Here is a 14,113-nt window from a genome sequence, read left to right on the forward strand (position 1 = left end):
TTCAGCATATGTTAACAATCTGCTGTTGTTAATTAAGCATCAAGGGAAACTATATATAGCAAAGGAATACTAGAAAGAAACCAATAAATAAATTTTATAAGGATTCACAGATTCTGTATCATTAATAATTCATAAATTAACTATGTGGTATAATTTGAAACACAATCATTGTGGAAAAATTATTAATAACCACCTATAAATGCCTTAAGCAATAACAGAAAACATGACAACTTTTATTTAAAAAATTCCTCCTGCTCACCAACCTGAGTTAACAAATATTGTTTCTGGCCTCTGAATTTCAAGTTCTTAAATCCTACTTCCTTTGTTCCTTCCCTAATTGTGTACTGCCTTTGTTTTGCTTTTTACCAACACTGAATTAGAATGGAAGAGTTGCTCTGCATGTGCTATTTTTCATGGTGCATTACATATATCTATATACCTAACACACTATGACAAACACATGCAGAGCAATATATATGGATCCATATATGGAACACACTGCGAAATATAACACATCCATATACATTATCCTTTTTTTTTTGACAGTCTGACATTTGCTGAACTGTTTTCAGTTTTGATCTACTTTAATTGAGATCTTTTTCTACAGATCATTGCTTAACTGATGATTCCATATCCTACATTCATGCAGCTGGTTACTTTTGTCTAAGTATAAAAACTTCTGTCTATGCTGAATGTATTCTCCTTAATTCTCCAAGTCTGTCAACAGCCTATGACAGCCTCTGTTCTGTAAAAGCCAATTTAATCCTTTAGTGGTAGAAAACTCCAGAAAAACAAATAAATAAAACCAGAAGCCTTCCTACCAATTCAACAAATTAAACTGATCTAGAGAGTCTAAAAATGCCAAAGTCAAACAAAGGCGAGGACATTCTGCAGCCAAGAACAGGGAGAGGGAAGTGAGATCACTGCTTTCCAGCAGCATCAAGCTGTTATGTCAGCTGTCCAGGAAAACACAAGCTTGAGTATCATCTTGAAATTTAATCATGCTAGTTCCAAATCATTAATGACAATAATAAATAATACTAGATCCAGGTGAGAAGTGTAGGAAACAGGCAAAACCAAAAACTGCGTCCTGAAATGTATCCATGTCCTAATACTTGAGCTTGCCTCTGTGGCATGAGGAATAAAGATGACCTAAAGACGACCTGAAATTGGTTTTCAACATCTTATTACAAAATCTACTGTTAAGAAGTAACACTGGCAATGCTTTTTTTGTTTTCCCAAGTGATTTATATTTTTATTTAAATCCCTCACTGCACTATTCTCCGATATAGAAGAAACATGTCCTAGTGAGGATGACAAAAAACAGGAGAGTACACATCACAAAAAATAGAAATTGTTGATAATTCCACAAAAATAGCTTGATGCACTTTCAGTTATCTGGCTACCATGACAAAAGTTGGCATGTTTTGTGGAAAATACTGTGACATGTATATAGTACATACTGTTTTCACACTGACAAAACTTCTAGAACTAGAGCTGCTTGTGAATTATTATTCTTTAATGTACTAATATAAAGAGATGATCTCTATGGAAGCCCTGTTGCAAATGCAATTTCCATTTTGCTGCCCCTGGAGGTTTCATATGAAATTCGCAAGTAGATACATAATCATCTTGCTAGAGCAAAGAATGTTATTCCTGCACCATTATGACAGAAAAATCTGAAGAGTTCCGAAGTCTCCTCTGGGTGTCACAATGCCCCCCTCCTCTCCCCCAGAGGCAGTCACAGGGAAAGGAAAGATGGCACTAAACCCAAGTGGCAGCACTCCTGAGCTGCAAGGATTACACAAACTCCTTAAGTGAAGCAGCTGTGTAGGATTTAGGCACTTTGAGGAATGAAAGATTCAGGAAGTGCCAAGAAGGAAGGAAATTTGCCTGGATAGGCTTGAAGGGTTTGCTTTGTTTCGTTAATTTAAAAATTATTCAGAAACACATTCATGTATCACGTGATCCAAATAAAACAATTCTGTGAAGCTTCCACATAATGAAAGTGCATAAACTTATTACAGGATGTTATATAGTATTAAACATGCATAGTTACTAACTTACTCATAAAAATTTACTTTAATAATGACATTTTGAGTTCAGTAGGAAGAACCAGCTGTGATGTTCACAACTTATTTTTTTCATATCAACAGGTTTTCAAGGAATAATGCAGAAAATATAAGAGGTTCTATTAACATTACTACCAAAACCTCAAACTTGATGAGATGGGGAGCAGAAGCAGACTTTTCCTGAAACCTAAAATGTCTGACATGCTTGATTACAAACAAGTAGTTTTGACAGACTGTGAAATAATGGAAACAGGGAAGCAATGTTGCCTCTGCCAGTCAAAGCAGCTACTGAACCTTAGACTGACTTGTTCTTTAGTAATCCAAACTATAAATGTTCTTTCCTTCTATGAATTCCTGTGGCTCCCAACTTCATGAAAAAAATAGAGGAAAACAATCTTATTGACACATACAGTATTGCCACATTTACTTATCTCAGCACCCTATTTCAAAGGAATTTAGGACTTTTTAGAGGCTCCCGTTCCTTTCACTGGAAGGAAAGGTTCTAGTGTTTTCTCCTGAATAGAGTAAAGGATTTACCATGACACTAGCATTGCAACAGCCTTCTTACCTGAAGTGCAAGAGGCTTCCACCTCACATTCTTCAGAAGGGCAGGAGCAGAAACCAGGGTATTCTGAGGACGTTTTTTCAAGGTTAATATCACTCCATTTGGGTCTTCCCGCAATGCATTTACTAGATTCTTTAACTGCCAGCCAACCTAGGGAAAAATTCCACAATTGAATTTTGAAAGCTTTCCATTTAGCTTTAAATGTGAAGGAAGTCTTCTGTTAACTGAAAAGGTCTATTACAGCCTACTCTTTGCAAACATAAGCAGTTTTTATAAACTGTGTCTGATTACTTCTGTTGGACTAAAATGATGCTGCTAAAGCTGGAATTTTTGTTTTTTAAGCTATGTTTCTTAACTTAATAAGGCATAAGTGAACACTATCTCCCCTTTAATAATTTGTGAGATCACTGTACATTTTAAGTCAAATGATGACAAACAGAAGTCATGAAATAATTTCAGTCTGGATCCTGAGTTGAAATATTCACTGCTGAGGAGGAAGACAGACTATGCTATAGCAACATATGTAACATATGTAACAGCTTTAAGATCCTAACTGAAGATAAATGATCATTTACTTGATTTATCTATACAGCCCCTGGATAGACCTGAGTAATTCAAGTTACTATAAGTTGTAAACACAGACATACAAAAGAACATCACTAGAACTGAAAGGTTTTTGTATGTGCTGCTCACAAAAAGCTACTTAGAGACATTTCCTAATCTTCTTCATTATTTAAATATGAAATTACCATGAACCATTTATATATGAAACAGAAAATGTATTTTTACAGGATTTTTTTTTAAATGAATGTTTACACTATCCTATTATCCTGAATGGCTGAAGAGGTTTAAAAAATGAATAATAATATAAATGACAGTAAAGATGTTTATGATAAAAGTAGTTTCTTACACATTTAACTGCTGCTGAATTTCTATCCATAGTTCCACAGACACATGAGAACAAAACAACAACAAAAAGGGTATTAAAACAGTCAGATATGTAAATTCAGAACTGAAAGTGAAATTCAGAAAAATTCATATATTTCTAAAACTCAGCCAAACCTTTCAAGTTACACCACTGAAATCAGTGGAATTCTACTAGTTTAAATAAGAGAATAAATTTGGCTCCATTCAGCAGTCCTTTTGCCCTTCTTATATGCAACTAATGTATTAGCTTGTTCACTATGAATAAAATCGGAAATTCCTACCACTTAGCACTTCACGCTGAATTATCATTAAAGTTGGTTTGCCCTATTTCCTGAGTAACATTATTACTGAAGAAGCTTCTTTAATAGTACAGTCATAAAAAAAGTATCCTATATAACACCCAAACTAGTACTGATAGAAATATATTGCAATGCTTATAGGATTTGCTAACATTCACTTGTAAAGCTTGTATCTTTCGTCAAAGATGTGACCTGATCTAGGTACCAGACTTCGACCACAAATTTTGACATTTGTCTCTCTTCTACTGGTGTCAGAAAAACGGTACGACTAAAGCGGAGTCTTAGCTACTTACACCTAACCTTAGCCCTGGGTCCCAAGGGCTTAACTATTGCCTTCATTTAGTCTCATCTTGCTATTTTCAGGAAGTATACCAAGGATCTTGCTGAAGTAGCTCAAAGTCTACCTAGAAAAGAATTACTGGAAAGTGCAACCACTTGCAAGTGACTATGAGGTTACTGGTTCACATTTCGCTCTGGGAAACAGCAAGGCCTACCTAAGTATTTATAGGGAGGACTTTGGAGGATTTTCCGAGCCTTACTTATTTGCATCTTCTCCTACTCGCACATAATTTCTAGATTTGCCACTCAAGGAAGGTGAATAGGTGCAGAATAGACTCTCCACTTACCCTTTTAAATATTGCATCCTTTTAAAAACTTTGCTTAAATGAGTCAGGTATTCATTTGAACATTGATGGTTACTTTCTACCCACAGTTCTGCTAAACAAAGCAGTATGGATCCAATCCTGCACAGAATATTTTTTGCAAAAGTCAATTTCTTTCAAGGAAAAGCTGAGCCCCCAACACATCTAAAGGTGCCTGTATTAAACTCTTCTCTCCATTGTCTGTTCCAAACATGGCAGATTTTTTACAGTAGTAATAAATGACCATAGTAAAGACCTGTCATAAATGTTATAACTACCACAAGTCTTAAGTCCTAGTGTGAAGCAGGTCTGTACTGAACAGGAATTAGAATGCTGTGTTCATACAGAAGTTCTCCAGACACAATCTTACTGAGGCCAAATTGCAGCAGCCTTAAAGTGAACATTTAAGAATGAAAAGCTTCAGGAATACAAGACGAGTTACTCTACATATATATGCAAGCATTAAGTGCCTTTATATTTGCTATGCTTTTTGACTATGTTTGACCTGCCAGAGTTCACTATAACATTTTAATCATAATTGCCCTTCTGACCAAAGTGTGTATTCCCATTGCTATTAAAAAACAAGAAAAAAAAGAAAAAAGATTTAGGTGCTCAGAATCAGAGCAGTCTACTTATATCTCCATACCATATCAGGTATAGTTTATAACTACCTTCCTCTTAGAGGAAGATAATATCTGATTACACATGAAAGCTGAGGGAAAATAATAAAGGAAACCTTGAAGAGATTTCAGTTAAAATTCTGTTATAAGGGCTAAAGACAAGTTACGATAGAAACTGTAAGGTTCTAGTCTGTCTCCACAGTGGGCCAAAGCCAGGATCCTGAGTGTGAACATTCTGTTTGGAAACAACTACAATGTGTTGTAACTCTAAAAAGGATTTTAAAAATCCTTTTTAGCTAAAAAGCTTTTAGCGTTAAAAAAAAAAAAGCAGCGCTTTTTAAAGTTCTATTCTATTGTTAATGTTGCTGTTCTATTGAAAACTTTCTAAAAATGCACTGGCCACAGGAAATCAGAAAATGGTAGTAATTATAAACAGGCCAAAGCCAAACAAATGCAAATATGTCAACTTGTGTTCCAAACGAACTCTTCTGGTTTTGTACCTTATTTATAAAATGACAGGACTATATATATATTTTACTCAATTATAAAATTAAAAATGAACTATTTTCCATTTTTATAGATTGATGTAATTTTCAGAATGCTAAAATCTTTAGGGTTCTATGAGCTCCTTTTAGAAAAGAATGATAAATAATTAAGTTAATGATAAATTATTCCAATGAGAACCTTAACGACAAAACCATTAAATACCAAGATCTATTAGAGAACAGTCTGCAGTCATTATTAGTAGGTGATGATAAAATGCTCTCAGGAATTTGGACATGTTATTATAAATTGTATTACTAAAAATATCTTTGAAAAAAATAGAAGTCATTACAGTAGATTAAAAATCTTAGTTGAAAATCAGTCCTTAAGACAGATTTTGAAATTTATTCTTAAAGAATCAGTCTTTAATAGCAATGACTAGCTTCTAGCTCTGGTAGGATGTATTCAGCAAAAGGGTATTTTGCTCCTTTAAAATTTTTAGCATATACATTCAGTTAATCAGATTCTACAGTCTGGGTTAAGATATTTCACTCTGTAATGAAAGTTCACATTAAGATTAGACTAATGAAGGGGGGGGGGGGGGGGGGGGAAGAGAAAACTGTAATACTCTTATTTTCCAAAATAAAAGAAATTGGAACAATTAGAATACCCATTACATTCAAATCGACAAATTCAGAAGCACATTATTATGTCATCTTTGCACAGCATAGTCGTTCTAGTCATGGTGCACTGTCCTCTGCTAAACTTATTTGCATATTGAAATACAGTACACTATTTTTTATCTCTTTATAAACTGAGCTTATAAAACCTAGAATGTGGAAAGCCACATGCCTGCTGTAGTCTTATTTTAGAACTCAAACATACAAAATACAGTAAGGTGCTAGCAATGAGAATTGCTACGTCAGTGATACACACAAAGTTTCTAAAAAGATTAGAATCACAGAAACTTTGATATTTACTGGCTTAAAATTATTGACTTCCTAATTTTAGCCAAAAAATAGTGTTTTTTTTAAATTTAGATGCTAAATATGGAAGAAACCTAGAAGAATGTACAACAACTCACTGAAAATGGTAACAGGCAGGCAGAAGTTTAAGATTTTGGTGGTTACACTTAGGATTGCTCTAATCAATAATTTTTATTGCTTTGTACATCTTCAGTACGGAAAGAAGGGCTCCGGGGGAAAAAAATATGTACTACTGCCTATGTTAAAGGATTTGATAGCTTTCTCAGAGAGAGTAAAGCCAGATAATTAGCAGAAACTGCAAAATATGTTAACTTCAAAAATAATAGTTCAAAAAATATTAATCCCTACAATACTAAATTTCTTTACCATAAAAGTATAATAATTTAAATATCCACAATGCTGTAGTAATTTTGTATACCTAAACCTGGTAATTTTGTAGCTAGGATTGCATAACTAGTATGTTCAGAAAAACATAAATCACTTTCATTAACCAACAGTAAACTAGTTTGTTTCCTAGTTCTCCAGTACCTTCTTTAAAGTCTCCCTATATTGACTTTGTTCCTTCTCATTTAGAAGATCTAGATATGTATTAATGGGATTCAGGATGCATACTACCAGCAATAGGAATTTCAGCATTTTTATAAATCCAAACTCTGTTTATGCTGGACAAGCACCTTTTCTCCTTTTTTAAAATAAAGGCTACCTGGCCAGTGATGACTCACTGATGATCTGTATAAAAACCCAAACTAATACAAAAAATTCTTAATGTTACAGACACGCACGCACACAAAAAAGACTGATGAACACTCAAACCGGTGCATTTGTGGATGACCCCATGGGCATTAAGTGCATGATATATTCATCTATTAAAAAGAACTGAAAAAACAGCTGGACTGTTGAACATGATGGTGTTTATCAAAGGATTCCAGTAGTCAAAACCACCACAACAGTTATTCACCTCCACCCCAATTTCTTTTAAACACATTATACATATTTCTTATGGTACAAATTTAGAAGACACAGCTCAGATAGTGGAACTAGGAATGCATAGTGGATAGAATACCTATATTCCTTTCTCTGCTGCTCCTGAAAATTCTGGGGATAAAGCAGAAGTCTGGTTCCTTAGTTCCTTCACTGCCTTAACAAACCCTAAACATCTATCAGGACTCTGAAGAATTAAAAAGTTCTGAGAAGTACAAAAATATAGAGTGCACCTCACAGAAGGAAGGTAGGTTACACCTTAATTTGTTTGTGACAATTGTGCATATTCTACTCACTGTATTGTATGCAAGCTTTAATATTACCTAGGATGGAGAGAGATGGAGCATTAACTAAACAGAAATTTAAGAATTACCTTGTTAGGCATTTGATCTGGAAATCAATGTACAGGATATTTTCTAAATATTTAGAACATACTGTATTGCATACCACCTGAAAACAAGTAATTTTGCTTTGACTGCAGTAACCCTGACATGAACCAGGACAGATGTTTCCCCTCAAGGCTCTTCAAATACATAAGCAAAGCCATCTGGATACTTACTTGAACCTCAAGAGTATGACCTCTCTTCATATTTGCATTAAAAAAAAAAAAAAAAAGCTTGTTTAAACTCAACTTTTTGTTAAGGAAACAGACTATCATCCTTTCATATTTTAAGTCTATAATTCACTTTGACTCATCAGGGAATTAATCAAGGGCACTGGTTTGATTAACATGGAAATCAGAAATTATTATTAGACAAAAATGTGCTAGAAGATCATAAGACTACTTTCTGTCACTGAATGGGAAGCTCACCATTAACACCTGTAACTGATTCTCTCTTCATATTAATATCCTGTTACTAACAATAACTGACAATGGAAAAACAAATGTTCTCCTGTTATCTTACATAGATATTTTCATTAACTAACAGAGAAATACAGCAAGATTCCAAGTAGATGCAAGATCTGCTACGGGAAGACATGCATTACTAAGCGTTTTTGAAAGGCTGAACCCTGAGAATAAGTAACATGTGGCAATTTGTTTGGGAACAGAATGACATCTTTGGGGGAAGAAGTTGTAATTCTCATGACATCTTTTGCCTTTGCTGTTCCTACTTGTATTTTACAACACACAGTGTGCTGAAACACAGATGGTGTGATCTGGCACTACATTTACAGATTTACCTCCATCTAAAATGAGCTCTCATTAAGACTCAAATTTACAATTCCACAAATATACACCTAGGATATTAATAAATATCTTAACAACAATAAATTAGTGCTGAAATTATTTCCTTGTGCCAGCACTCTTAACACCCTTATTTTAAAGTATGTAATTTGACAATGAACAGTATGAAAGGGTATTAGGCTGCTGAACCTGTATTTAGAATTGCAGAATCGTAGAATATTTTGGGTTGGAAGGGACCTTTAAAGGTCATCTAGTCCAGCCCCCCCTGCAATAAGCAGGGACATCTTCAACTAGACCAGGTTGCTCAGAGCCCCATCCAACCTGACCTTGAACACTGCCAGGGATGGGGCATCTACCACCTCTCTGGGCAACCTGTGCCAGTGTCTCACCACCCTCATCGCAAAAAAAATTCTGCCTTATATCTAGTCTAAATCTACACTTTTCTAGTTTAAAACCATTATGCCTTGTCCTATCGCAACAGGCCCTACTAAAAAGTCTGTCCTCATCTTTCTTATAAGCTCCCTTTAAGTACTGAAAGCATAGCATTCATCATTCCAAAGAATAACCTTATCAACTATGAAAATGCAGCCACATTAGTTAAAAACAACTGTTATGTGTTTTTACCTTAAAGAGTTCTTTCTCTTTGGTCTTTATAGCCTCTGCTGTTAAGAAAGAGGAATTCTGTCTCAGACGTAGCTGGCTGGGTTAACCAAATTGAAATCCTTAAAAAAATTCTCTTCATACGAGACAGATGATATGTTTTCATTTTTGCCCATTACATTTTTTTAATGTTCATATGTAACTTCACACCTTAGATGACTGTAAATGGCCTGAACATCACCTAGTATTTCAGACAAGATATTACCAATGTCAGGACAATGGCATTAAAACTATTTCTCCTGGAAACTTGTTCCTGATTAATTCCAAGTTCATCTTTGCCATTTTCCATCACATCACTTCTATGGTGCTCAGTTGATTTGGGATTAATTACTACATTCTGACTCTGGAGTCTTGCCAGTTGCTCCTGAGTAACATCTCGCTTTCAAGAGGAATTACTAAAAGCATTATTATTGCTCTCTGTCCTGTTAAATGACCTTGAAATTCTAATCCTCAAAAAAAAAAAAAAAAAAAAAAAAGTTGTCAGTTTTCCCTAGTTTATCAAACACTTTTCCATAGAGAAGTAGAAAAAGTATTTTACAGATGGTCAGGCAGCTAGATCAATACTTGTTTGGATCTGCAATATTTCTGTTGTCTGAAAAATTATCAAAGGTAGAACATTAACACAGTTTAATTTTCATAAAATTATGCTGCATTTCACTTAACATGCCATTTTCCTTCATGTCTTTAGTTATCATTTCCTCTCTAAATGACCTAAAAAATCTTGCAAAGTACTCACTAGTAAGTTTTGCCTTCTTACATTTCCCCAGAATACAATGTTATCGTAAAGCAGACAATTCATTAAAAATCATTGCTTAGGGACTTGCAATTGAAACTTTCGGTCTCTTCAGTAAACTCAGATGAAGACTATTTGGCATTAAATTACCTAACTTTGTGTCCTGAATATATACACCTATATATTTATTATGACTGGTTTTCTTTGTTCTATGTTTGATACTATCCTTGTTATGGAAAACTGAAAGAAACAAGTGTTTCTTGGCTAGTGACTATCTTGGCTTTAATTTTACCCCATTTTCACTGCATAACAGCCCCAATTCTTTGACTAAAGAATCATATCCCATATACAAAAATACTTTAAAAAAATTACAATATGAAATTTACTATTTCAACTAAGCAGCAGAAAATATATTATCCATAGAACCTAAGGTATAATTATTAATTTTGCAAACAAATAAATGTACAGTGGCAAATTCAGCACTTCTGTATAATTTTATAGGAGAGGAAGTAAAAATCTACAAGGCACTGGCAGAACTAGTGCCTGTTGCAACTGTAGGGAAAAATAAAGAGTTAGTGTGGCAGTACAGAATGTATAACTTATTTTTAAAGTTTCTTATGCTGTTTTATTAAAATCTAATAAGCAAGAGGGACAAGCAGAAAAGCAAATAAGGAAATTGAATAATGATTAAATGATCTTAACAGCCAGTGGTGAATCGCCTGATTTAATTAATTTCTTGCTTAAAGTATTATTATTTTTTCTTTGATCTTTATAATTGTATTACAGTGTTCCTTGGTTAGACCAGATTCCACATAATAAGTCTTTTATTTCTAACTCTTTCAATTGTTGCATTATATAACTTGTAAGCTGCTTTCCAGTCTTCTTCTTTTTTTTTTTTTTAAACTCTCAACTACACTGAAAAGTTATTTGAGAAGTAAAGTAAAACAAGTGGTCTTGTTTTGTTAATATAACTGGTTGGGGGGGGAGACAAGTATGAATATAGCTACCTCCTAGCTATCTGATATTTCTTAATACAGATAATGCTTTATATTAAATGTGTATACTAATTGTAGGTAATAAGAATAATTTTGAAAACATACAGCCAAAATATTCTAGTCACATCAATCCCATCAATGCTTAACTCTATACATCCACCAATTCAATGAGACCGACGTTGTCAGCATGCTTAATCCTCTGCTATAGCTATACAAGTCCAGAGAGCTGCCTCCAGGATTAGAAATGCTATTATGGGTGTTGACTCCACTCAAATGCATTGACGGTACAAGTATTTCTAATTCTACATCTTAAACCTGTTTGAAAGCTTACTCCTCTCACAATTTCAAAACAGATGATTTTTCTCTTAAAATGGACTTCCTGATGGAGAGTCAAACTTAAACTGAAATTATAGGTTTTGTTTTTAAAGGAAAAAATCAAATAGAAGAGTCCTCTTAGTTTCATTTTTGCCTATGTACAAATGACAAATGAACACAAACCTTTTTAAAAGAGTGAACAGCTAGTTGGTAATGGCTACGTTAATGTAGTCTCATTTACACTATTTTAGCACAGGAGTACTGCCCTACACATGCATGAATGCTTTCACTGGGCAGCTCTGTAACTCAATGTTAGATACACAAAGTATTACAGTTGGGAATTTAAAGAGGTTGTTGAGGAGGGTCATGCATTAGGATGACAAACTGGAAGTGCTCAAATTATCTCGCTTACCAAAAAAAAATAAAAAAAATAATTCAGAGGCAATTTGATTGCATCCTAAAAATACCTAAATGAGAAACCTGCTCTCCAATCTAACAGATAAAAATATATCAAGATCAAAGGACTGGAAGCTTGTACCAGACAAATGTAGGCTACAAATAAAATGATTTTTTTTTTCCCCAGCAATGAGAATAATTAACTACTGGAAGAATTTATTACAGGTTGTGGGAACATCAATTAAAGTTTTAAAACTCAAATGATCTTGTTAAATGAGTAAATATGAATCTATCTAGAAAATACATTGGCCTAGTTCCATCAAAATCAGATTAAGTGATGCCAGTTGTCAGTTATATGTTTGTAATCTATTAAAAGAGATCCATACTTTCTCTAATCAGGAAAGTATTTTCACTAGTAGCAATACAAAATTACTTTATCTAATCATCTTCAGAACAGATTCTTCCAAAATACGTTGTGTTGAATGAGATTCATATTTGATAGACTACCAAAATGCTACAGAAACTTCAGTCTTAAGAAAATGTCTCCATTACAACTACAAAGATAAAATTTGTTGGATGCAGAATCTCTGAGGCAAAGAAATATCTGAAGAAGTACATTTCTGCATCTTTACATTGTATAACTTAACCTGTGTATACATTTCATGAAAGCATGGAGCCTCCCTTACCAATGAACAGGTAAAAGCAGGAATAAGAAATAACACTAATATCTATATTTTTATCACCTAGGCTTTTAATGCTTTAAGTAGAGTCTCTATGGAAAACTAACAGGACACTGGAGACCATGGATTTCACTGGATACATATATAGTAAATAATATTTTAACTATCTATCTTGAAAATTCTGTAACAACCCAGGAAGTATTTAGGATACTAAATGTAATAATTTGCCTCTTAAATGCTTTATATCAAATGAATTGAACAGAATGATACATTAGAGAAAGAAAGAAACACTCCACTTCTTTCAGCTCCAGAACAAGGTAAAGGGAAAATGCAAGCCATCATAACTGGTTATAAATCAATGCAAACTTTTGCAGCAATTTTATTTTAGAGGGAATGATGATGTGACGTTTAACCTAAAAAAGGGGAAAAAATATTGAATTAAAGTTGGAGAGAGAGAAGGCGCATGTGAGAGAGAGAGAGGGGGAAGGAAGCAAGCACTTAATCTCCAGTCCAGAAATCAAACTAATGGTAGAAATGGCACTACCAACTACCAGGCAACAAAACCGGCTGGAGAACATTGTGAGAGAAGTGAGAATCACAAACCAGCTGAACGAGCACATTTTGGCTAGGTATAATTTCAAACTGCTTTGTATTTTTCTTTTTTACAATTTTTCTTCTACTAGCGCTTGCTTTTGCTAAACTGGGGTCAAAGGCTGGTATGAAGAAATGTTGGGTTCTAGTGAGGACTCTGTGCAGGCACAAATCCATGCTCCTCTACTTAGTGAGCAAGACGGTTTACCACTCTGGAAAACCTGTAAGACCACCACAGATACGCAAGACTTTCTTTTGTAAGGTTATTCAACTGCCCTCCCCCATCATTGATTTCAAATGGGTTACACCTCATTTTACGAGCTGGTCTTGCTAGTATTAAAATATTGATTACATGGAAATTTAACAAGGTGTTGCCTTTGAATTATTCTAGTCCACTAATGGAAATCATGGTAATTATAAGCATGATATTGATCATCACAACTTGTGATAACTTGGGTGAAGAAGGAACACAGCTAAGTGTAGTTTGCAGCAAGACGTACCAGAAGTGACTTAAAGGGCACACTTGAAGATCAAAGGGATACTTAAAACATTAAAACTTCCAGTCCATGAGGGGAAGAGGGTTGGACATACACCTCTGAAACATGCAAACACTGAATATTACTGTCTGACTTTCCAAAGTCACAGTGAAAACAGAATGACACTTTCCCAGCCATTTCAAAGTAAGAATAAATTCCTGAAAGAAACAGCTTGCCATTTATCTCTTTTCTTAGCTTGTTATAAACTTCAGAATGAATAATTAATAGTGGGGTTTTTTTAGAAAAAGGTATTTTATGCCACTTGACTCAGCTGTTGGTACTGTGCCCTTAGCTGGAAAGGGATTACAAGTATCAAACACCTTGGGCCTCTTGTAATAACACACATGAAAAGAGTTGCTATCCAGAAAGCCAATTCCTGAGTAGCTGAATGAGGGGATTTCACCCTGGCGAGTAAAGATTAAATCAGGTCTGTCACTTGAAAAGTAT

The 14,113-nt window shown here is 34.4% G+C and overlaps 1 protein-coding gene across 1 annotated transcript in view; it reads right to left on the reverse strand.

The window, feature by feature from the left end:
• LOC126050252 (connector enhancer of kinase suppressor of ras 2-like) overlaps positions 1–14,113 on the reverse strand; it is a 214,815-nt gene that overhangs the window by 70,062 nt on the left and 130,640 nt on the right. The window contains exon 9 of the mRNA XM_049827892.1: positions 2,641–2,787. Coding sequence (XP_049683849.1) covers positions 2,641–2,787 — 147 coding nt within the window. The remainder of the gene's footprint in view (positions 1–2,640; positions 2,788–14,113) is intronic.

Source organism: Accipiter gentilis, chromosome 24 (assembly GCF_929443795.1).
Source record: "Accipiter gentilis chromosome 24, bAccGen1.1, whole genome shotgun sequence".
In the NCBI taxonomy this organism is placed as follows: domain Eukaryota; kingdom Metazoa; phylum Chordata; class Aves; order Accipitriformes; family Accipitridae; genus Astur; species Astur gentilis.